Source organism: Condylura cristata, unplaced genomic scaffold (genome assembly GCF_000260355.1).
Source record: "Condylura cristata isolate star-nosed mole 26May11 unplaced genomic scaffold, ConCri1.0 scaffold00015, whole genome shotgun sequence".
NCBI classification, from domain to species: Eukaryota; Metazoa; Chordata; class Mammalia; order Eulipotyphla; family Talpidae; genus Condylura; species Condylura cristata.
Window position 1 is genome coordinate 39,259,538 of NW_004567116.1, and position 25,284 is coordinate 39,284,821.

Here is a 25,284-nt window from a genome sequence, read left to right on the forward strand (position 1 = left end):
TGAGTCTTTACTTCCCATGGGCTAACTAGAGTCAATTCCCTGTCCTGGACCCGGTGCTAAAGTGCTCTAGGTAGGACAAGTGCCCTGGAATGCAGGAGGTGCCCTGGCTGGGGGCTGGACAGGGACAGACAGAGCAGGAAAGAGGCCAGGGTGGCAGAGGGACGAGGGTCCAGTGGGGAGGCCCTGGGGTGGGAGTGGGGGGCCTGTGGCTAGACCTGCTCTGGTAGCTGCTCCCGTGAGAATGGAGGACAGTGTCCGCCCTCTGCATCTCTGTCTCCAGCCCTGTAAAGTGGGGTGGCCAGGCCTGCCTGGCAGACACAGTGAGGCTAAGGGGAGGATGTGACACAGAAGGCAGGACTGAGGGCTAATGCAAAGTCTTATTTATTAATAGAGAACAACAAAAATGATAAAACTCATGTCTGCCCCTGTTTAGGTGTTTGTTACAAGGTCTTGGTTGCTTTTTCTGGATTGGCTGTGACCTTCAGCTCTGGAGTCTGGGCTAGGAAGACGTTCCAGTGACCTGCAGGGAGGAAGTAGAAGACTTGTTGAGTGTACGTGGGGTGGTACGTGGTATGTGTGGTGTGCATGGTATGGGTGGCCTTCATGCGTGGGGTGTGTATGTTGTGGCACATGTGTGTGGCACGTCTGTGGTGTGGTCTATGTGTAAGGGATGTGTATAGTGTGGTTGTGTGTGTGGTTTGTGCATGGTGTGTTGTGAGTATGCATATGCACAGCAAAGTCACCTGGGGTAGGAAAAGCTTAGGGCAAGGATGACTGTGTGGGCCAGGAGAGGAGCCCACAGAAAGGTGGGTACCCCAACACCCAGTTTAGGCACATGACCCTGCCCCACCGGGGGGCTGCACTGGCTTCCTGACACCTATGACTTCTTCCCCACCTGGAGCCCCCACTTATTCAATCTTCCTGTGGTGTCCAGAAAGTTAAAAAGGAAATGCTGAAGAGGGAAATGTTCTAGTGGACAAGGAATAGGCAGCACTAGGACTTGGGGGTTCCCTCCTCCACGGCCTTGTCTCCCCCACTCCCAAGATCAAATCCAAATGACTCTGCTTCATCTTCCCTCTCGGAGCTCCAAGTTGAGAAATCTCTGGCCCAGACTCCCACTAGATTCCTGTGCCGGGAATTGATGTCTGTGGCTGACAGTCGGGGGAGCCCCCCCTTCCAGCACCAGCAGCCTGGAAGTCCCCAAGAAGCCCTGGCCCCTAGCCTGGCTCTTTTCCCAGGCTCCAGTCCTCAGCCCAAGGTCCCACCTTCGTGGGTGCTGGTGAGCAACCGGAAGTTTTGTGCCTCTTTCTGGAAATCCTGCTTCCTGACTTTCTTGATCTGAATCAAGTGGAAGATTCCTGAGGGCAGAGACAAGGCCATGAGCAACATGCAGTCAGAGAAACAGGGTGACTGAGACACAGTGGCCCCCTCCCCTTCCCTAGTCTCACGACCCACCATATCCTGAGGACTGGCTTGCCTAAGTATTTTCAGTCTGTTCTTGCATCCCACTGCCACTCTCCCATTCAGGCCCCGTCATGCCTTGCCCGGGTCACCACAACAGACTTCTGACCCCTTCCAACCTGTGATCCTAAATGGAAATATACACTGATATGTCTTGCACTGCCGTCTCCCTACCCTGATCAACCGTCGCCCCTCCTGACCCGCTCCTGTCACCATCACCATCCTGTTCACACAGGCAGTGGCCGAGACACCTGTCCACAAAGCAGGAGGAGCAGAGGGAGGAAGGAAGGCCACCAGGTGAAGCACAGACTGATTCAGCTTTTTTCTGGGCTTAGAAGGTAGGCTGCAAGTCAGCAGGTGTGCTGGTTCAGATGCCCAAGGACAAATGCAGAGTTTCGGGGCCCCTTACAGATGAGGTCCATCACCGAACCCCCTCAGTGGCTTTGCTGGTGCTCCAGTCCTAACCAGCTACTGTAGGTCTGCGGAAGCCCAGCCCACACGCTCGCCACGCCCTGGGCCCCAAGCGGCCCCACTTTCTCTTGTTGCCATCGGCTGAACTCTTATGCACCCTCCAGTCTTTGGCTGGAAGGCCTTCCTTGATCCTCCCTCCCGCCCAGATATTTTCCATGTCCTGCTTGGGGCACCCCTGGCACTTGGCTCCTGTTTGTGATTGTACAGCTTTCATCAGACACAATGCAGTCATTGTGTCTATTCTTGCCTCTCCTGCCAGACTGGAAACCCCTGGAGGGCTTTCCTCACAGAGTCCCCTGAGCCTGGCTCACATTAAGCATGTGGAAAGAATGAATGAATGAATGAATGAGCGAATGAGTGAATGAATGCATGGTGGGTAGGTGGATGGACGGATGGAAGGATAAGTAAGTATATACCCAGTTCAGGCCAGACCCTAGGGCAATGAGGTATTAGCTGCATCTCCTGATATTTGCACCCCTGGAGAGGCAGTCCATGAGCACCATACATGGCACGGAGGCCCTGAGCAGTAAGGTCAGCCCAGCTGTTGCCACCAGAGTCTGTGGCCAGAAAGAACAGATGCAACAGCAAGACCTCCACTAGGTCAGTACCACCCTCAAGAAAATCAGGAACTGGCCATGCTTGTGGGAATCTGAGTAGTAGCCCAGGGGGATGGGCAGCTCTGGTCCTGGGAATGAGGTTCCAGAAGTAGGAATGTCCAGCACTGTTCTCAGGCTCCCAGCATGGAGGCCAGGGACCAGGAGGTAGGAGAGACTGGCTCCAAAGGCCCAAGCCACATCATAAGCGTGAGTTGGGTGTGGGTGCTGCCAGCCAGCCACTGCACAATCCCAGAACACAAACTGGAGAAGGCAATAGGGATGAGGGGCCCCCACACTGTGGCCTATAAATCATGATTCACAGTACCAGACTCTTGGGTTGGAAATCAAGAGCTAGCCTGAAGGTCATGATCATGCACTGGCCCTTGGAAGGGTGTGCAGGTCTGCACTCTGCCCCCAGGGAAGAGGTGGCACCGTGGGTGCAGGAGACAGCACAGTCTTAACACTCTGGGTGGGGCATTCACCACTCACCATTTTGGAAGTGAATCTCCTGTTTGGATGTGGGTGTCAGGTGTGGGTGTGGCTAGAGACCACCAGGGAGCTGCAGGAGGACTTCTGTCCCAGGGAGGGGTTGGGCCTCTTCTATGCTGAAACTCCAGAATCTAAGAGGCCCTGATTCTAGTCCAACTCTGCTCAGTTTCTGGTGCCTGGGGTTGGCCTCAGTGTGGCCAGACCCCACTTAGCCCAGCTTGCAGCATCTATCTGCTCGCTGTCTTCCAGGCCACGCCAGGTTCCCCTCCCTCTCCCAATGTTTCATCTCCTCTGGGTGAAGAGACAGTGAGAGCTTCCAATCAGACATTGACCTCCATGGTCTGGGACAGGGAGGCAATGGGGAAGCGGAGGGGCATTTAGGCCACCCAGGGGGTCAGGAGATGACAGGACGGTAGGGCCTGGCAATGAGGAGCTGAAGGGTCCTCTCCACCTTATCCCTTTTCTGTGGAATCTGGTGGTAATGAAACTGACCTTGACCATGACACCCCCCTCTGTGCCATTCTGGGCACACGTTGGCCTTTCTAAAACATAAGGTTCTCTCTGTGGAGCCAGCACTGGGGATGGTCAGACCTGGGTTTGAAGCTTTGTTTTATGGCTTAAACTGTGTGACTTTGAGCAAGTCATTTTACTTCTCAGGCTCAGTTTTCCTATGTGCCAAATGGGGCCTCATACGTACCCCTGTTTCTTGTATGGATTAAAAGAAGCACTTTACACATTGTGCCGGCTATGCAGCACACAGGGGTGAAGTGTGGGTTCTGGAGCCAGAGTCTGAGTTGTTGCCACTGCCCTGCCAAGATGGGCGCCTCTTGCTTTTCCAAGTCTTCTAAGCCCCGGACCCATCCTCCATAGAACCTTCCCTGTGGGCTGTGCTCCCAGGGAGCACTTGCTTATTCAGACCACTAAGCCATGAGCTACTAAGGGCAGAGACTGGGACCTTTGCTCTCTGTGGTCCCAGCACATGGGGGAGAGGATGCGGACCTTCCCCCCCCCCCTGGGTAAACACAGTGAGCTCCTGTCCAGGGGCAAGAAGAACTGCAAGGCTCACAACGAAAATAAGGGTTTCTGACTGCCTGCCCAGATAGGGCAGAACACCCACCCAGCCCCCACCTACACACTTCTGGGAATGGCGCTTACTCCCTCCCTTCCAAGAAAGTTCACTGCCTGAAAACTGCTTCTCGCAAGTCTGCCTGTTGATGTGGGGTGAGTAGTAGCATTTTTAGCACCTATGAGAGGCCAGGGGTTGTACCTATATTATTTCATTTACTCCTCCAAAAACTCTCCTACTCAATTAACAGAAGAGAAAACTGATGCCCAGAGAGGCCAAGTGATTGCCCAAGGCCACACAGCTTAACAATTGGCAGAGCCAGGATTCAAACCCAGGTCTGTCTGATTCCAAAGCCCCTGCTCATTGCTCTGGTCCTTGTGGTTACTCAGAACACAACTGCTCCCTCTGCCTGGGGCAGTTCTTCAGAGGCAAGAAGCCAGCGGTCCTGTTCCCCTGAGTCTTCTCTTCTCCGGGCTGAACAGCTCCGCTCTCTTCGTCCATTCCTCCCACGGCAGGGGCAGAGTAGTGCAGGGAAAGAGCCGCATCTGACGTCACAAGACATGGGCTCTAGCGCCCGTCCTCCACTTACTGGCTGTGTGGCCTTGGGACAGGTACTTCACCTCTCTGAGCCTCAGTTTCCTCATCTGTAAAATGGGGATAATAATACCTACCTCTCAGGATCCTTGAGGATCAAATAAGGTAATGAATGTGAAAGCACTTTGTAAACTCTAAAGTGCTTCACACATTGCTTGTTATCATTATCATCATTCTCATCAACCCTTCTTCCACACCCCTTCCCAGCCACACCCAGCAGAAGCAGCAAGTGACCTTAGAACTAATTCATACAAAAAGGGCTCATGTCAGGGTTTACTTAAAACCCAACTCTCAGCAATCCCCTTATCAATGAAAACTCTTGGTCTTCAGTTGGTGGTTTGAGTAACCTGTTGAAGTGGGTGAGTTTCTCACAGAAGGAGAACTATTTTTGGTGTTTGTGTAGCCTGGAATGACAGAATGCACCACAAAAAAAAAAAAAAAAAAGGCCGAAGGGGACTAATCCCCTGGCTTTCCTGCTCTGAAAATGCTTGGAGGCCTTCGGCCTGAAAACATTTCCCCTCACAGAGTGCTGGGGATTTTTACTGTCTATAGACTCCTCGCAAGGTGCAACAACCACCTCCCCCAGGAGAGGGCGCACTTCGAGACACCGGTCTCACTGCTGGGTGAGCTTATCAGAACTGTCAGCCGACCACAGAATCACTGCAAGGCTCACCTTTCACCAGCTTCCAAAGATAGATTTCCATCTGCTCAGAGGTCTCATGCTCCAGGGCAAGGCGGTGCAGGTTGTCAGGGCTTGGAGATACTGATGTGTGGATAAGGACCCGACCTGGAGCCTTCGGACACCTGGTACCACTGACCTCACTGTGGTCAGAGTCTGCCTTGTCCTCTGGGAGAGACAAGGAGCTCGTGAGTGCTCTGTCTTTCCACACCTATTAGACCCAGAAAGAGGGGCCACTGCTCTGTCAACCCTCCCCCGCCCCAGAGATGCTACAGACCTCTGGTGCCCATTTTTGGGGAACAAAGAGCATATCAGAAAACTGCTCATCTTTCAGGGGCACTTACCTTCCACTTCCTCCAGGCAGCCCTCCTGGGACAGTTCAGTTTACCCTGTTTTCTCCCACCCACAGCCTTTAAAATCCTTCTAGCCTCCCACTCATGCCCTTGATCCCACACTGCCTTGTTATTGTTTCAACTGGGTACGTTTCTTCTAAAAGAGATCCACAAGGTGAAGGACAGGAAGTATGTCCTCCAAATCTTTTGTGTCACTCACACCACCAAGTGCAGGCTCTCCATGAACCCATAAAATGACAAGTTTGGGAGTGGTTGAGGCAGTCATGGCGATGATGAGGGTGGAAGAGGCCCAGTGGTGATGGTGGTAAAGGCCACCGTTGTGGGGTGGGGTTGTGGTGGTGATGGAATGGGAGAATGGTGGCGATGCTTTTGACAGTAAATTGGACCCACTCCAAAAGACCTGACATGCTGGAATTCTAAGGACATGCTCCAGAACTTTCTGTGTACCAATATTCCCTGACAATTTTTCAAGGACTGAAGGACCAGGTCCCTCTACACCTTACTATAACCCTTCAGTTTCTGGAGTCTTACTAGTTAAGAAGCCCTTCAAGATAAAAGAACTCTAAGTATAGAGTCTCGGTATTTTTAAGAGGAAGTGGGCTGGGGTCTGGCGGCAGAGCCCAGACCATGTGTAAAAGAGCCGGAGTGAGGCTCAGTTAGTCTAAAAGAGAATTCACATTGAACCCAGCCCTTATGCTTTCCAGACCCCACCCTACCAGGCGCCCTCCCTGACCCAAACCCAACAGCTTATTACTCTGATAAATAATAGTTACCTTATGTTTGAATTTTTGGCTTACAATTCATAAAACATTTCATCAATTCTGTGTCAGAGACTTAGAAAGACACAGTCACTTCATAAGATCCTAACAGAAATTTAGGTCAGTCAGTCAGTCAGCTAACACAAACTTAAATGTCCTGACTTTAAATTCTGGGGTAGGTGGAGATGAAGTCACTCAGTCATCTCACTTCAGAATTAGCTGAGTAGGGGACACTAAACGCAAGATGGGAAATCACAGTAAAATACCTAGTATGTAATAGCTTCCAATTCATGTTTCCTGCCCCTGTTTCTTCCCTGTTCCTCTCCTCTCAGTGTTGCCAACCCAGGCCTGTAATGGGGCCTCGCCTTCAGGCCGACCTGCCTTCCAGGCCTGAGAGAGTGGGCCTGACCCTCCACAGCTACCCTTGACAACCACTGGCAGCTCTTCTCAGCACTGCATTCTGCTGTCTTCACACTCTTTAATCCCGCCTCACACGATACCACTGAAAGAACTCAGCCGGCTGGTCTGGAAGCCTGAATTCTGGCTTCCAGCACCTCAACAACTTTCGTACGTGACTTAGGAAAGTCCCTTCTCTTCATTGGGTCTCAGTTTTCCCACGTGTAGATAAGGGCGAAAGGAAGGCAGTCATGGTCAAAGCACTGACTTTGGAATCAGGCAGACAAATTCAGATCCCAGGACTGTCACTGATGTGTGACCTGGGGCAAAGACTGACCTTCTCATTCTGAAAATAGAGATAAAGATACCTGCTGTGTCCATTCTGGTGAGGAAGACATGAATCTACATACCATACACCCCCCGGCACATGACAAGTGGTTAATAAACACTCAGTAGTCCCCTTTAAGTCCCAATGTCCTAAGGTTTTTATAGCTTCATAGAATCCGGATCATTATCTGAGTCCCTGAATCGGTCCCTGTACACTAGATAGTTCCACGGTCTGATATTTTTTGAGCCTGGCATATCCCACTCTCGTGCTTCTGACACCTGCACTTCTCAAGCCCCTGCATCCTGTGGCGTGGAGTCCATACTCCATCCGTGTCGGAGAGTTTCCCAGGGTCTACGCCCAGGGGTTGGGGGGAGATAGGCCCTAGACTGAGGGCTCGCTCTGGCCACTGTCCTCCCTGCCCCCAGCACGGTCACTGTACCTGGGCAAATCTTGCAGCACTTTCCGGCCACTTTCTCGGGGTGATGGCAGGGATACTCTGTGGGGCAGGTGACCCGCTGGCAGTCCTGGCGGCCGTCCTGGCAGGTACACAGGATACAGGGCAAGGGTCCGAAGGAGCGGAAGGCTGGGTGCCACACTTCCCCGTGGGAGTATGTCTTGCCACCATGCACACAGGCTGGGCCAAGGAGAGCAAGGAAGGAGGCGGGTCAGAGCCTGGCCCGCAGGTCAAGCCCGATAATGGAGGGGGTATCTCGGGAAGCGCCCCCCCCCCCACTCCATCAGTGTGGTCCAGTCACACTGCCTGCAAATTGGAGGTCAGGACATAAAGTTGCCTACCGCCACCACCAGCCCATTCCCCCCGCCCCCCACCCCCCCCCCCAGTCCCATCTCTGCACTGAGGTAAGCCTAGTAAGTTCTCTGCCTGTTGGGTCAGCTCTGGGGACAAGGAGAAGGCTAGACTGGCAGAGGAGGACTGAGCTGAGGTTATCACTATCCAGCCGTCTGATAGGCCCCTTCTTCCCACACTGTCAGCAGGGTGTCCTGCAGCTCCATCTGCCTCCCCCTCGGCCTCCCTCCTGGGCCTCCATCCCTGCTCCTATAGCCTGGCTATAGGGACCAGCCCTAGTCTGGCTTCCTCTGTTAGAAACTCTCCTTTCGACTCCCTCTAGTTTATTTACACGTCGGTCTCCCCTGCTAGGAGCTAGGAGCCCCTCACAGACAGGGGCCATTTTCATTTCTCTGTTTTGTGCCCCTTGATTCACAGCAAAGACCTGACAGATACTCAAAAAGTTATTTTCATAGTGGCCTTAGCCGTGATCCCAGGACAGGTTCTGTCTCTAACTCGGTGTTCCAAGCCTCAGCGCCCTCATCTCTGTCAAATGGGGTTTATCGCTAATGTCCTTTAAGGGCAATTTCAGTTTTCATTTTCTGAGTCTCGAAGCTCATGGCCAGGTTGAAATTGGGAAACCACTGAGCGGGGGGATGCAGGGATGGGAGGTGGGTGCAACCCGGCCCCCTTTCCCACACCACAGGAGGTCCCACTTCGCACCTTTCTTGTGTTTCTCCTTCAGAACAATCTTTACTGTCGTGCTGCCTGCCCCATTCAGTCGGAAGTGGCGAGGGATGAAGCCCCCGGGGTTGCTGAGCTCAGTGGGGGCTGGGGTGCTCAGGCCTCCCTTCCTCCCACCGTCACCAGTACATGAGTCCTGTGGATGTCTCTGCAAATGGCAAGAAGGGTGAGTATCACTGAGGACCCCTCCCTAGAAGGGAGCAGCAAGGGAGAGGTCGAAGGCAAAACCTGAGGGTGGATACTTGGCGACTTCCCAGTGAGGAAAGGGCACAGGCTCGGAACAGGAAGACCCAGATGGGGTCTGAGATGTTTGAAAGCTTTCATTTTTGAAAATTCTTAGATTTGGAAATCCAGTTTCCAGCAAGCCTTCTCAGGCTTATCACAAGCATGGCCTCAGGGCCGAACAGGGCTAAGCTCCTGATCTGGAAGACACATACGTGATCAGGAACCTGGAGAACTTAATAGTTAAGAAACAGAAGATGAGGGCCTTCCCTGGTGTGGCGCAGTGGATTAAAGCGCAGCGCTACGGAGTCAACCACAACCGCTTCAGCATAAGTTCAATCCCCAGCCCAGGTTGGTGACCCACATGGCGTGGCAGACCTCTCCTGACCCACCCGCTGCTCCCCTCAGCAGTGTACTTTGTCCATTTGCCTGCTCTGCTTCCCACTCTGTCTCTGGTGAATCCTCTCGCCGCCCCTACACCTCTGGCCTGTACCCCAGTTTTGTATGCAGAAATAAATAAAATTTTTAATAATAATAAGAAGAAGAAGAAACAGAAGATGAGACTGCAGTGCAGATGAGATAGAAATCTCTTGTTCTGAGGAGACTCAGGTGATGAGACAAGGGGGTGGGCCTCTGCGAGTCTCGCCAGGCCCCAGAATCCCATGGTGCAGGAAAACCAGGAGCAGGGCCCATCAGGAGACAAAGCATCTCTGAGTTTGGCCCCCTCTTTCCAGAGCTCTTGGAGTCCAAGATCCCAGGACACTGTCCCTCCAGAAAGTGCCGGCAGTAATAGCAGAGGGTGTGTGGGAAATCCAGCCCGATGGGGGTTTCCTGAGAGTTTGAAATTATGTTTGAGGATTAGGAGCTCCAGGCCATGGGAGAGAAGCAGGTGTGATGGGGGGTGAAGAGCAGAGCTCATCACACCTCTCGCTGACTTAGGTCACTGACATTCCTTCCATGGCCTCTTCCTCCTCTGGCCAATCTCAGTCAGTCCTCTGATGGTCTGGAACCTGGAGTTTGAGTCCACAAGAGCTCCCGGGTGGAAACTGTCCCAGGCCCCAATAACAGACACAAGAGGCTTGTCAGGTGGGAACAGAGGCAAGAAGGAACTGAAGGGTCTACCCTCAATGGTGACTTGCCCACATCCCTCAGTCAGTCAGTCAGTAGCTGCTCAGGGCCTGCAACCCAGCCTGGGTGGGTTTCGTTAGCACGCTGTTCCCTGAGGAGGAGGGAGAGGGGGATGGCTCGTGCTTCTGGGCACAGGCCCCACTGGAGAAGGCCCAGCCTGGAAAGGGAGGATGAGCTGGTAGAGGAGGAGGGAGAGGTCATTAGTTCGGACTCCCGGGAAGCCTCTGGCAAGGGGAGCCCAGACTGCAGTTCCCGGGGTCCTGACGACCCAGACTGGGAACTCAGGAGGAGGGAGGAGACGTTCACTTTGAGGACAGGTGCTGGGGCTGGGACCTGACTAAGCGTCCAGCCCATTCTCCCACATCTTTCTTGTCCAACCAGAGACAGCTGGACAGTGAAGCCTACCTCGACTCTAGACCAAGAGCCAGAGGAGCCACGACAGAGGGAAGAACAGAGAAGTAGCCTCCAGTACCCCCTGAGCTGAGCTGGGTGGGGCCACGCTGCCCTGGGCAACCTGAGTGGGGACACAGGCTGCCAGTGGAACAGTGCCAGAGTTTTCCAGGAGGGAAGTCAGGAAGTTTGGGGCCTGCTCCTCCCCTGTGTGGCGCTTGTTTCTAGGCCCCTCCTTACGCATCAGCCACCATGGGGACCATGGTGGGAGGCTTGGGAGAGGGACCGGGGCAGGCAGGGGCTAATGGCGCTGGCCTGGGGAACACAGAAGAAATGAAAGACAGTAACGGGCATGGCCTATTCCAGAATCTCGGAGAGTTCAGCCCCTTTCCTCACAGCCCCCCCCCCCAACAGATAAAGGTGCGCACTCACCACCCCATGGTGTGACTGTGTGGTGACCTCTTCGGCGGGTTTCTCACTTGATCCATCTGGAAACCCAAGGGGAAGTCAGGTGAGCCTCCACCTCCTCAGTCTCGTGGCTCAGAGCTCTGCAGACCTGAGAGCCTCAGCCCCTTCAAGGCCCAGTGCTCCATCTGCAGCCCTCAATTTTCAGCAGGTCCCTCTGCCCCAGTGAGGACCTAGTCCCACTTCTCATTACAGTGTCTCCTCACTCTTGGGTTGACAAAGACCCTGCTGCTTCAGTTTCTCCCCCACTGACCTCGCCACCGTTAGGACTGAACTGCCTGACTGGGCCAGGGCATCTTGCTCAGTGGCTGTCGTGGCTCGTCCAAGGCTCCTGAGTCTCATCCCTGCAGTCTTCTGAGCTGCAGGTCCCTGGGGAGTCACTGTGCATGCCACATGTGGCGTCACCAGGCCTTGCTTTACAGTATGCACGGAGGGACCCCTTTCCAGCTAAAATACCTAAGGACTCCTCCACTTCCTGGGGTACCACATAAAGTCCCTGGAGCCCTACAGTTTCCTAAGACTCTAAATGGGGTTCTCTCCATAGCCTCTGCCTCACATACAGTCTGGCTCCCACTGAGCACTCCTAGTTCAAAGACCCAAGTGCTGTCTATTAGAAATCACTGAGGCCAACCTCTCAGGGCACACACAGTACAACTGAGGCCCAGAGCAGGAAGGAACCTGCAGGAATTAACTGGAAGAACCAAGACTAAATTGGAGTCACCTGGTCCAAGGCCCTTCTATGATGCCAGCATCTGGGGAAGCATTCTATGGTAGAACACTTGTCTCTGCCAGTCTTGCCTTCTCTGGGAAGCTTTCTTGGACTACCATAGCTCCCAGGGAACAGTCTGACTATCTGCACAGTTATTCTACTCCAGCCTTTTGCCTTTCACTGGCTGGTATGTTGGCCTCTCCTGCTCTGAACAGAGATTCTACCTGGATTCTGCTTAACACAGATACCGTGAGCTTTAGTGAGCCCAGACCCATGCCCAGCTATGTTTTGGGAGAGATAAGAGGAGAGGGGGTACAGCCCCCTCTTCGGGTCATTTCAGCCTCATGTGGTTATGGGGCTCCGTTGCACACTCAAGCCCTGCACCTCTGGAGCCAGCTGACTCTGGTCGGCTCAGTCTACCACCTGCCCATGCCTCCTGGGCCCTGCTTCCTACCTGACCCCACTGCTGCCTCCTGCCGGCAAAGCTGCTTCACCCCCAACATGCCTGCACAAGAAGGAAGTGTGAGGGAATTGCCGTCTTTGGGGTGAACCTTTGAACAATGGGAGTTGGTGACTGGTGGACGAAACTTGTTTTTCCCTACGACTTTTCTGAGAAGCAGAAGAAAACTTAGAGACTTAGGTTACACAGAGGTTTATTTTAAGTAGAGGTTAGTTTCCCAACACTTTTTGGATTGCTTCTTCCTCCTGTCCTGCTTTAGACCTCCCTTTCTTTCCTCCTTCCTAGTCCTTAGGGTTGCAATTAAAATTAAGTGCAAATCAGTATCTCTCTCAGGCTCAGTTTTTCTTGGTGGTGGTGGGGGGGGTGGTTGGGCAGGGGAAGGCAGGCTAAGCTATTCCTCTTGAGGGAAGGCTGTTTGCTAAGTGTCCCTGAGCTTCCCACTCTAGTGGTTCACGGCCAGGTTGAGGGGTCGGGGGAGCTCGGCCAGGTCTAGAGACACACTCACCTCTACAGGCTTGACAGCAGGATGCAGGCATCGGGAGAGGTGGGGGGCAGCCTGGCTCCGGACAGGTCATGAGGCCGCAGTAGATCTGGCCCTCCTGACAGACAAAGCACACAGAAACCAGGAGATGAACGGTCTGGGGACAGCCTTGGGCTGTGAGGGCAGCCTGCCCTGAGGAGCACCTTGGGAAACAAGCCCCCTGCTGGAAACAAATGGTCTTGAGGTCTCTGCAGTAGAGGAGGAAAGGAGCAGCAGAGCATCCTTGGCAAGGACCAGGGACCCAGAGGGCCTGTCTCCTGTGCCTCCCCACCCCCACTGCCAGCCCTGAGGTGGCATTCAGCCTTCAGCTCCACCCTGTTTTCACACCAGCCTCTCCCTAGGCTGTCATGGCAATCGGTGAGGTGGATGGGAAGAGCCCAAGGTCAAGATGCAGTCAGGCAGACAGGACCATGGTCCAGTCTTCAGGCTTTTCCTACTTAAACCAACATGTTTCTCCTCTGCCCAGGCCCTGGAGCCAGCCCAGGGGAGGGTGAAACACCTGGGGTTCATGCTGCGTTTAGTGGAAACCCTCGCCTAGGCTTCAGGGGAGAAGGCCTGCTCTGTGGGCTTCAGGAGAGAGCACCTTAGGCAAGTTGCTTAACTGCTCTGAGCCTGTTTCTTCATCTGAAAAATAAGAATAGTGGTTTTTTTTCCTCCTAGGGTCACCGGCATGCTGTATATAAGGGAAGCATGTCTATGTACCTGTAGGTACAATGTGCTCTGAGTCAGTGGTCGACGACCTTTGACGGGCCCCTTCTCTTCTCTGGGCCTCAGTTTCCTCCTCTGAAATGGGAACTCCTATCTAGCTCATGAAGATCAAGCGAAGGAATGATCGTGAGTATCCTAATGCGCAGTCTACCTGGGAGGAGGTGGCATTGCACGGAGCCCTTGCCCTATTCTTTTTCCAATGAATCTCAAAAGTACGAATTCTAATCTTTGAGATGAGACTGGGAGTCCAGTTGGCCCCCTATAAACAGGGATAAAAAGACAGGCACAAGATCCAGGGACAAGGAATCACAAAAGTGCACTCACCACCCTAGCACTGGCATTTCCGTCCCCCCCAAAGCCCCCTCTCAACCCAGCCCCTCATCCCTGTATCGAAGCAGCATCGTGCAGGGGAAGAACATGGGAGTTAGTCATGTAGCCCTTGGCCTGCAACCTGCTTCTGCCACCGAATGAGCTGTGCCACCCTAGGCAAGTTGCTTAACTGCTCTGAGCCTGTTTCTTCATCTGAAAAATAAGAACAGAGATTTTTTTCCTCCTAGGGTCACCAGCATGCTGTACATAAGGAAAGCATGTCTATGAACCTGTAGGCACAGTGTGGCTGCCCACTGTAAAGGGCTCAGCCTCTGAAAAAATAACCACGAGGTTGATTAATAAGTGATTATCCCTTGTTATTTGAAGGCTGTTTGTTCTGCAGCACAGACACTTTAGTGTGCAAGCCTCAGACTCACAGGAACAGGAGGCAGGCTGGAGAGAAGTGAGTCACTCAAGGTCCCCCAGAGAACCATGACAGAACCGGAGGCGAACAAGGGTGTTCTACAGCTGGCTACTACCCCTCTTACTCTTCCATTACTGCTGCATTGAATTATTGGCTTAAAGAGAGAGGCCACTGGAGATCACCCAGACTCCCTCAAGCACTCAGAGAAACGGAGAAATCTGATGATCAGGTAGGAAGGCCATCAAGAGGGGCTAACCCCCAGGGCAAGGCTGACATCAGAGGGGCTGGTCCTAGAAGCCCCCCTGCTCCTAGGAGCCTGGTGGTGAAAGTTTTTCCAGGTCAGGCCCCACTTGGCTTTCATCGCAGTCAGCCCTGCTTATCACCAGACTCCACTCTGAATACAGCTCGGGGAGTTTTAGCAGCTTCATGTTAAACGACATTTGCTAAAAGCAGTTGGTCTGTCTCTGTGCCCCAGGACTGATAACTGATCATTCACTCCTCACTCACTCATTCATTCAACAATGTTTATACACCCTGTCCTCTGAGCACCAGGCTCTGGGCAGGGAATCCCGGGGCATAGAAAAATGAGTTGTGTGTCCCTCCTCTCCAGGAGGGCAGAGGCTACAGTGGGCACGCCAGCACGAGGCCCTGGGTGCAGCTGGCAGGCAGCTCAGAGCATGCAGAGGAGCAGGAGGGACAAACCCCCAGAGCTCACCTTCCCCTCAGCCCATTCATTCTCACTTTGCTGTGACCAGGGGGAGCAACTTCTCCCCAGCCTGCACCACTTCAGCTTGGACTTAGGGGAGCAGGCAGAAGTCTTACGGTACAGCTGCAGAGGACACACTGGTTGGGCAGACGGGCTGGAAACAGCTCATGGGCACTGAAGATCTCTCCGTGTTGGTACATGGTCCCGTTGTGTTGGCAGGACTTTGGGGGGGCCCGGAGCCCAGAGGGGGTGTGAGGTTCTGCAGGTGGGGAGGGGCAGGAGGAAGAAGAACATGAGCCTCCATGTGGATCAAAAGCTTTGCCCCAATTCGCCGGGCCACTTTCCTGAAGATGTTGTATTGTATCCCACCGTGCCATTTACACTGAGCCCTGTGTTCAGCCTGCCCAACCAGTGCCCACGCTGGCTAACCAAGAGGTTCCCCTCATACCTACCTGTGGTCATGTGCCCCTCTCCCATGGCTCCCCACATAGCCTTTCAGCCCCTCAGGGTCTGAACTGATCATGACAGAGCAAAAGGCTTGGCCAGAAGCCTCAGATCCACTGAGCTCCCCGCAGCAGGGACCTGTCCTAGTTCACCCACCATCCGGGGGTGTCCGTGGAGTACATCCTAGCACCAGGTGCTGGGCACACGGCCAAACAAAGTTCTCCATGGAGTTGTACCCTAGTGGGGTCACCTCGGATGACCTGGGAGTCACCTCTTGCCACTCACATGCCACCAGACTCCTCCTCCCCACCACCTGTAATTAACCGATTCTCCTCCTGCTAGGTAGACGGGTAAACCTCCAGGCCTCATGACACCTTTACTGAGCATCTTCTGTGTGCCAGACACCATGCTACACACTGGAAACAAAGTGCCCAGTAAGACTTGGCCCCTCCCATCAAGAAACTCACACCCTCATTGGACAGAGGCAAGCCACACGCGGAGGACTGTCCGGTGCAGGGTTAGGGCCGCTCTAAGCACAGTGTGGCACACAGAGGAGATGCCTCTCACTCAGGTGGGGGTGGGATTGTCAGGGAAGAGTTCCTGTAGGGGCTGATGGCTGAGCTGAGTCAGAAGAACATACAGAGTCAGACAGGCAAAGGTACAGGGCACGGAGAGGGAGGGACTTCAGGGCACGCGAGGAGAGGCCTAGCCAGTCAGTGCCCGCTCAGGACTTGTGGGCCAGCCCCAGACAGGATGGAGACACGGTGCCCCTTTCAGGGCAGGGCGACACTCAGAGCCGCTGTTCCTGCTACCCGGGGGACCCAGAGCCAGGAACCCCATGATGTAAGTGGGGGCCATGGTTAGAGGCCTTCAGGGGTCCCACTTGGAATGTGGGCCCTTTGCACTCTCACTCCGCATGGGCTCCCAGCTCACCGGGAGGACCCTGGTCCCACAGCCTGAAGCTATAGCCACAATGAATGAATGAGTGAGTGAGTGAATGAGTGAACAAATGCATGAATGTGCATCCATTCATCACCTTGATGCTTCTAAACTCAACTCTCCTCTCCACCTCTCAGCTTCTGAGGTGAGGTCCCCACGGGCTGCCTGGTCCACTGGTTTTGCCACTTTCTTCTGAGGAGCCTCTTACCTTTAGTTCCTAGAATCCCAGTCTCAGGGACTCTTGGAATGGTGAAATCAGGAGACCACAGACTTTCTACATCAGAACACATCAAGTTCCTAAACCTGAGGCTGGAAGGAATCTGAGTCCTACACCCCAACTTTGAGCACTCTCACCCCAGACACTCACACTGGGGTCTCTCTGTGGGGCCTCCCAGCACCACCCCCACCTGCTTAACAGGCATGTCTGTTCTCTCTGGCTCTGGGCAGAGACTGGAGTCGAGCACACCCCAATTTTCTCCAGCTACTTTCCAGATTTCCTCCACCTTGACCCAGCAGAGAACTTAGGAATGAGGGGTTTGCTGCTCTCTCAGTTCCCCTGGGGATCCAGGGTGTTTCCCCCCAATATCTTTGTGTCTCAACACCTCTGATGGGTGGCATCCAGGGAATGCCCTCAGCCAGGGATCTGTGTCGGGGGTGGAATAAAGGTCAGTGCGGAAGAGGATGGCTGCTGGCAGGGAGGCCACCAAGCTACTTACCCGCACACCGGGGGCAGCACTGCTGTGGCTCGGTCACAGGCTGCGGGCAGTGGACAGGAGGGCAGTGGAGGCGGTAACAGCTCACATGGGCACTCTGACAGGGACAGAGAGGTCAGTCGCGGTTCCAAACAGCCGCTGCCTCCCATCTGAATCTGCTCCTCCAACTTCCCCCGCCTCCCCCCGAACCCGCACCACCTGCAGGCTCTGCTTGTTTAAAGTCCACAGTGGGTTAAAAGCTATACACTGTGTATGTCCAACCTCTCCCACCCCTGCTCACAGTGTGACACGACACCCACGTCCTTGCCCCGCCACAGAGGAGGGCAGTGTGTGTGGATTTTTGCAGACTTCATGTCCCCTCGTGGAGTTTGAGAAATACAAGTGAAAGGATCAAGCTATTTTGACATTGATCTTGACTGCGCTATTTTTACTCCAGCGCTTTTCTTTCAGCTCTGGGTTGGAGCCTCATAGTTCAAAGAGGAATGTGACACATGAGAACGGGAGACAGAGCTGGGGACATGGCTAGGAAGCTAAGGAGAAGAGGTCTGGGGGTTCTGTGCTGCACCCCCTGAGGCTCCAGGGGGTCTGGGTGGTTCTACACAAAGCCTTCGGAGCTGGCGTCAGAGAAAGACAGCGATGTCAGTGGGGCCAGACACACAGAGAAAGATGAGCAGAAACAGGAGCTGGAGCGACGCCATCAGCCCCCCTGGAGGTTTCCCCATCTGGCCAGACAGAGTTTGTCGGCCTGTCCTGGGCTTCCTGGTCCTTACTCTTCCTCCTGTTACGTGGTCAACACACTGGTTGTGATGGGCCATTGACATCCGTCTATCTTATCTGTTTAAACACAAAGAACAAGAACCAAACCGCCTTTGGTCTGTCTCTGGATTGTCAGCACAGGGCCTTGCTCCAAGTGACTCTCTGCTAAAGTCTCAATGAATGAAGGAGTGGATGAATGGCAACCCACAGAGAGGGAGAGATGATCGCTCTCTTAGATGGATGGAGCCGGTTTTGTTCAAACTTTGGGTCAGGCGAGTATGTCTCCAGCCCCCCCTGCCCATGTAAGTGTCCCAACAGCATTTCTCTCCAAGGCAACCTCTTGCCTCAGGGAAAACTCAATGTCAGGCTTTGAGCTTTCTGGGGTCACTGATTCCCAAGACAGCCAGTGGTGATCATGAGACCTCCGTTGTGCTAAAAGGCATCCTAGAGTCCTCAGAGTCTGCCCAAGCTCTCGGAGCCTTTGGAGACCCAGCACAGATGGGTGCTTAGTAACTCTAGGGGTGGACTCAGCTCCTCAGATGAGAAACTAGGGTGGACTGTGAGGAAGTGTGTGGCCTGAAGCTGTGAAATCCCTTTCTGGATTCCAGCCTTGGAGGAGGCAGGAAATGGGGTGAGTGAATGAGTGTGTGTGTGTGTGTGTGTGTGTGTGTGTGTGTCTGTGTGAGGGGAGGGGGGAGAGATAATTTGTTCACTCAATATTTACTACAGGACCAGGGGTGCCAGGCCCTCTTCTGCGCACTGGGGCCACTAATAAGTGAGGGCTATAAACTTTCTGCTTGCAGGGAGCTCACACTGTAGCAGCAGGAGATAAACTAAAATAATAAACAAGTTGGAAGGAAACCATTTCAGATTTATGATAATAATCAAGCAGTACCCTGATTAAGCTAACAAGGTTAGACTGTTGGAGGTAACAGGTTGTGGACCACAAGATGAGAAGGAATTGTTTGTGAGAAGATCTGGGGGAAGAACATTCTAGATGGAGAAGCAACAAGTAGGAATGAATTTGAAGTGTTGGTGCAAGAAGGAAATGAGGTTGGGCTGAAGGCACAAGGGGAAGTGTGAAGCTACTCTAGCTCTCCTGGGGAGTCAGGAGCCCCAGCACCCCCAGCAAGGAATTTTGTGTCTTCCTTGAAGGCGGCTTTTAATGACACGAGTTTTATGTTCTGGAAGATCATTGTAGCTGCTGTGCAGAAGGTGAATTCAGAGGGACACAGAGAGACCTGCCTGGAGGTTGGTGTAGCAGCCAGGTGACAGATGAGATGAAGGGACTAGGTTGGGGGCCAGTGATGGCAAGACAGAGAGAGGTTCATCGGCAACAGCCCCTTGGGTCCAGGAAACTGCATGTGTGAACTCTGGAGAGGGAGAAATGAATTTGCTCCAGTGCATCACAGAACTTGGACTTTGTCAACTGGACAGCATGATATGTCTGGAATTTTCTGTTATGGTTTCCTTTTTGTTCTTTGGCTATATTTCCTAAAGCTCTTTTTGGGAAGGCTGATTGGCCTCAGATGTGCTAAGGAAAACCAAGGGGGAGGCAGTGGGAGGGGGCTTTGTACCCATCAGTGTCACCGTTCTATGGGGGCGCCAATGTGGCAGTCAGGTAGAATGACCTCGGGAGTGAAACCCAAGCGTTCAAGGCAGGAAGGGGGCTGGCCAAGCCTTCCACCTCCCAGTGTCTCCCCAGGACCTCTGCTCCCTCCCCGAGGATTGTTTTAATATGGGAGGCTCTTACAGGCCTTCTGCTTTCCTCTCTTGGCTTTGTGCAGGGAAACAGAGGAGCCAAGCTGCTAGTCCAGCTGGACGCTAGGTACCGCTTCTCCCCAGGCACCAGTGTGTGGACAGAGAAAGCTGAGGACATCACACCAACCAGGCTGGGCCCAGGCTGCTGAGCTAAAGCCAAGGGTGTTTCAAGGCTCCTCATCACTCCCTTCCTCCCCACCCCTCTACCCTTCCCCCTGTCCTGAGCACGGGACCACACGATGGTCTCGTTTATTCTACCCCATTGATTTTATAAGGCCCTGTGGAGGGTGCTGGGTTGAGGTAGAGTGGCAGAGACAGAGGTGAGCAAAAGCATGTGGCCTCTTCCCCAGTGGGTCCAGCCTTTGACAGGAACTGAAGTAGGCATCAGCATACTTCCAGGAAGGTCTGTTCTCAGGGGATTCATCTAGGAGGGGCAGTAACTGACTGACAGACACAGGTTACTTCTCCACCTGGCTGACAGTGATCAGCAGCAAGCGACAGAAACTTATGTGGAGTCCCAAAGGAAAATGCTTCCAGGTGAGGGTTCCAGATTTACTGGTGGAGGTAGCACTTGAGTGGACATGAGGGATAGGTATTTAGACCAGGGGTTTTGGGAGAATACATGCTAAGGAAAGGTGGCAAAAGAGGTGGCTGGGGGAAATCATACAAGGAAAGGAAGGAAGGGGGGAAGAGGCCAGAAAGGCTCTGTCTTCTACTTGGGAGGCAGGGAGGCTGGGCCAGCGACGGGGAAAGAGGCCTTCACTGCAGCCCAGCCACTGAGCCATGCTGGGGTTCGTCTCTGGGCAGTGCACACGGGTGGGGGTGTACACTGGTAACTCAGTGGTGAAGGTGCTTGGTCCCAAGTCCCTGGGCTGCGCCTGGCAGAGGGGGCTTGTTCTAGAATGCCCCTGACCTCTGGAATCGGGCCACCCTCTCATGCTGGGGAGACTTTTCAGGAATGCCCCAGACTTACCTGCCAGGCGAGGTGGCAGAAGGAACCTACCTTAGAGCAAGTACAGCGCAGGCAGTACATCAGGCCCTGAGGCTCCAAGTAGGGGTGCCAGCTCTCCCCGGGGGAGTATCTCTTCCCACGGAAAAGGCAGAACATGTCTGGGCCTGGCAAACCAAGCAGTGCTTTGTCAGGGGGCTCCAGCCCAAAGACCCGGCCTCACCCTTCCTTCTTTCTGATTCTGAGAAGGATGTCCTCTGGGCCATTCAGGGGAAAGAGAACTAACGGGATTGCAGAACGTCTGTGGGCTTATCACAGCTTTGCTGTGTGCTTTGGCATGTCGCCATGCCTCTCTGAGCTTTAACACTTCACATATGGGGCAGTTAGGGGATCCAGCAGTGAAAGTGCCTTGCAGATTAAATTATGGTGTCAATGCTATTTGTTCTGATTAGATGAAGATTCTGAGATGGTAAATAATACTGCTAAGGTCGTACAAGGCATCACCAGGCAGGTGTGACAACCCCTCTCTGGACTCACAGTCCAGTGCTCTTTCTGCCCGCAGAATCACACTTCCTTCTTTTCCCCTGACCCTCCCCCCCTTTTTTTTAATGATATTTTGGCACCCATCCCTCTACCACCCCTTCTCTCCCTAAGTCCTGTCACCTACCTTCTGAGCAAAGATTTTTCTGTCTTCATCCTGAACCGTGTGTCTATGTCTCAGTGAGTTAGGATGGAAAGTGCTTGAATTGGGGAAACAGTGGTACCTTGTGAAAGGTTGTTAGAAACGTGAATTTTAAAAACCCTCAAAATGATCATCGCTCCTACTGTGTTTGCAGAGTCGATTGATTGTCGTGTGTGTCATGTTCATCAGTTGTTTCTTTTGTGTGTGGTCTGTTTAGTGCTGTCAATAGGTAGATGAAAGTCTACATATTGGAAAGAAAGTTGTTTCTTTCCTTATATGGCTTAGAGAAACCACCACCTCTTACTCAAGGCTCATGGACCATCAGTCGCCAGCCTCTCGGCTCTGGAGCACACGCCTGCCCTCACGGCTCATCTTCTCACCACCTAGTGCCAGCCAGGGTCCCAGATGCTGCCTGGGCTCCTACTCCTCCCTCCTGCCTGTCCCTGTTGATCCTCTCACACAGCTACCTGGTGACCTGCAAATCCAGAAGGGATGCTACCAATTCTGTAGGAAAACTCTCCATTACCTAATGAATGACCTTGAGGGGGGGGTTCTGGGAGGCCAGCGCAAGGTAGGTGTCCACAAACGCAACTGGACAAAGTGAGATTAAAGTACAGAGAAAGGAAGCAACATTTATTGACTATCTTCTCTGTGCTGAGCTCTTGACACATTACTATATTATCTCATTCACATTATTGTTTTGAGAATTAAATTAGATAATGCTTTAAAGAGCTTCATTAGTCCAATCCTGACACTAATTGACAGCTGCTGTGATAATTACGGCAACAATGACCCTGTGATAAACATGATCATTTATTTCCAGAAAATGGTAACAGTCATTTGCAGGGTGGATAATAATGTGGATCTTGCAGGGTGGCTAGGATTATTATTTAGTATAACTATGAGAAAACGAGGATCATAGAGACCAAGTGCTGCATGGAAGGTCTCAGGCTAGTGATTCAATCTCAGGACTCCAGGCTCCATGCCATTCCTTTCCGGTCACTCAGCTCCCAATCTCAGGACCTGTAGTGTCCTTCTCTCTGCCCTGACAGCCACCATCCCCTATTCCTCATTTTTCTCTCCTAGTCCCCTATTGCTCTAGAATCTAGCGATGCCTTCCTGGAATCTCATGCTTTCTGAGTCATTCTTTTACACTTTCAACCCCACAGACTGGCAGAGGGTGGAGGAGTGCCCTCGTAGCGGTGGGTGGTCACCAAAGCAGGAATCCCCTCTTGCCAGGGTGGTCTGGGGCGCAGCCCCTGTGCACACATCTCAAGAGAAGATGAGCTGATGGGCCATCTTAACCCTTCCTTTGGAAGAAGCTGGAAGTGGCCTTCCTGCTCTTCCTCCCTCTCAGACTCCCCAGAACACGGATATGAGGCTGTAGTCATGATGATCTCTGAGCCTTGCCTTAGTGGTCTCTGGTGATGGTAGGAACATTAATTCCCTGCCCAGACACCCCCAAATAAAGAGGGGAGGATCAGACAGCAGTTTCCATCCAGGCCCCAGCTGGCCTGTATCAAACGAGCTGTGTTTATCTGTCCGCCTCTGCGGGCAGAGAGGGCAGGATAGACCCAGCTGGGGTGCTTGTTGGAGCCAGCCCACTTCTCCAAAGATTGAATACTGTCTTTCTTCCTCAGTCCCTTCCCCCACCCAGGAGCGGGTGATTACAACACCACCCTGGCCTTAGGTCTCAGCCTTGTTGCTGAAGAAACCCTGCCCCACCTTCCTTGGGGCAACCCCATAGTCTGGCTCCTGTGCTCACTGCCACCCCCACCCCCATCCCCTTAGAGCATGAAGACAGAGACAGTGTCTCAGCTGATGCCCAGATAAAGAGGCCCTTGCCCTACTAATAGACCTGGCAGAAGCTGAGAATGTATGGGGTCTGGCAACCACCCCTCATGCCAGGTGAAAGTCACAAGGAAGGGTGGGGTTGCCTGGAGCGCCTTCTTCCTCCAGGGAGGTAAGTACCCAAGGTGGCCAAAACCCAGAGGGAGGAGAGTTACCCAGCGTCCTCTGTGCCTGGAGTCCTAGCACAAACCCCGTCCTCACACAGGCTCTAGCTCGCCAGTATCATAAACCCACTGTGGAACCTTGAGGAAGACTCTAGCCTCCCCTGAGCCTCAGTTTCCCACCTGCAAAATAAGGGGGGGGGGTGATGAATAACGATCTCCAAGGGGCTTCTGCACAGTTTGTGGATCCATGACTTCAGACTCCAAAGTTCCCAGTTTTTTGTTTTTGTTTTTTAACAGTTCAACCTCAACAGACAAGATTCCAAATTGCTAAGATTCAAGATTTGAGTGAGAACTCCATACTTTCAAGAACCTGCATTTCATCAGAACATGAAGTTTCTAGAATTAAATGATGTTGTGGTCCTAGTATTTAATTATTTCACTTTTCCATGATCTAAGGTGTGTTGATGGTTCTACACACCCCCAGGTTTTGGGGCGCTTCAAGGTGGGTTAGAATGAGGTTCCGGAGCCCGTGAGACCAATCTTCAGTGACACAGGGAAGGAGCAGCTTGTCCCTCCCTTCCCACCTACTCCTCTGTCCTCTGTGGCCTTCCCATGCCTGGCCTGGCCTGGGCCTGGCCTGCTCCCCTTCCATGCCACCATCATATCAGCCTGCTCACTTGTGCTCTCATTTCTCCCCCCAGCTAAAGGAGCAAGTAACCTCTCCAGAATTTTCCCAAATCAATGGCCTCTGGCTGTGATATCTAACCCAAGGAAAAGACATTCCTGGAGGCAGTGCTCAGGTGAGGAGGTCAACCAGCCCTGTTCCAAGCCCCAGAGAGACAAAGAAGGGCCGCACTGAACTGGTCTCATAGCCCTGAAAATCTCACTCAACGCACGAGTGTATGTCTCCTGAAGACCCTACCTTCAGGCGCAGGAAGTCCAGAGTTCGTTTTGTATTTGTATTTTATCTTTAGCCTTAGTTTAAATCAATCACTGTACCACCCCAGCCTCAGTTTCTGCATCTGCTAAATGGGATGACAAAAATTTCTCCCTCTCAGGGTTATGGTAGAATTAAATTAGATTAAGCCTAGAACCTGACACAGAGTAGAGACTCAATTAAATAGTAGGTTAGAAAACAAACATAAGACTAGATCTGGACACTAACGCTAAACTTCCTTATCAGTCTGCTTCTCGGGGCATTGCTTTTACCCCCAGATTTCTATGGGTGGCCCCCGGGCACCTATCAGACATGGACACAGTGGTATCTTGCTGGGGTCAGAGCTCCCTGACAACCTTTATATGCCCCGCCCTCTTTCCTGGGGCTCCCTGCACTGTCCTAGCCCCACTCACAAGCCAAACTCTCCCCCCACCACCATGTCTGCACAGACCTGGGCTGGGACACAGAGATGACAGTGGACAGAAAGGCGGAAGCAGAAAATGGGGTGGGGGGGGTGGCGGTGATGAGGCAGATTAAACTGGAGAGAGAGGCTCCCTGAGGCTTGTGGGTCCGAGGGTAAAGGAAAGCCTTGGAAGAGTTTAAACCTGGCAAGGCTGGTGATCAGGTTAGCTTTTGCATCAAACAAAACCATTGGAATGGAGACTGGAGGCACAGAGAATGGCGGAGGCCACTGTGGTCATGTGTTCTGAGATATGGCTGGCCTGGACCAAGATAGAAGAATCCCCACCCCCAGGCAAAAGTACAGATTTGAAAAACATATAGTAAGTACAGCGAACTCTCTTTGGGATTGACTGGCACTGTGTGGAGAGGGCAGAGAGGGTGAAGGAGCCGTCCAGGATGGGAGTGAGGTTTCCAGTGTAAGCAAATAAGCAAACACAAGGTCCTTAGCACAACAAGAAATAAACATCATCACTACCAGCTATATGTCATTAGCATCAGTAATAGTCATACCACTTCCTGCAAGTCACTGACTGCGTTTTCAGCACAGCCATCAGGCGGGCCTGGCCCATGACTGAATGAATAAGCACAGTCCCCACCCTCCAGGAGCTTGCAGCCTACTCAGGAAGGCGAGTAGATGAGCACCCATGTTGTGCACAGGGAACACCTATGAGGAAGGCGTTCCCGAGAAGAGGCCTCAGTGGGTCCTGAAAGAATGGACAAGGGGTGACACCCAGGGAGGGCCTCCTCAGGCAGGGACCTTCCTGCAGAGGCAGAGTGGCGGGGTGCTGGGGGCCGACTCCCCGCCCTGAGGGGCGCCTCCACTTGGATAGGTCTTGGCCAAAGCCTCTCACCTAGCTTGACATGACCCAGTGACTGGACTCAGTTGACCTAATCTGAATTCAGGG

General features: G+C 53.0%; 1 protein-coding gene across 1 annotated transcript in view; it reads right to left on the reverse strand.

Annotated features, from left to right (window-relative positions):
• Nucleotides 1–440: 440 nt before the first annotated feature.
• The window catches only part of CHRDL2 (chordin-like 2), a 30,480-nt gene continuing 5,636 nt past the window's right edge, over nucleotides 441–25,284 (reverse strand). Inside the window, exons 2-11 of the mRNA XM_012725271.1 lie at nucleotides 20,398–20,510; nucleotides 16,881–16,974; nucleotides 14,898–15,040; nucleotides 12,599–12,692; nucleotides 10,892–10,947; nucleotides 8,699–8,867; nucleotides 7,631–7,825; nucleotides 5,351–5,524; nucleotides 1,266–1,358; nucleotides 441–520 (exon numbers count right to left, since the gene is read on the reverse strand). Coding sequence (XP_012580725.1) covers nucleotides 441–520; nucleotides 1,266–1,358; nucleotides 5,351–5,524; nucleotides 7,631–7,825; nucleotides 8,699–8,867; nucleotides 10,892–10,947; nucleotides 12,599–12,692; nucleotides 14,898–15,040; nucleotides 16,881–16,974; nucleotides 20,398–20,510 — 1,211 coding nt within the window. The remainder of the gene's footprint in view (nucleotides 521–1,265; nucleotides 1,359–5,350; nucleotides 5,525–7,630; nucleotides 7,826–8,698; nucleotides 8,868–10,891; nucleotides 10,948–12,598; nucleotides 12,693–14,897; nucleotides 15,041–16,880; nucleotides 16,975–20,397; nucleotides 20,511–25,284) is intronic.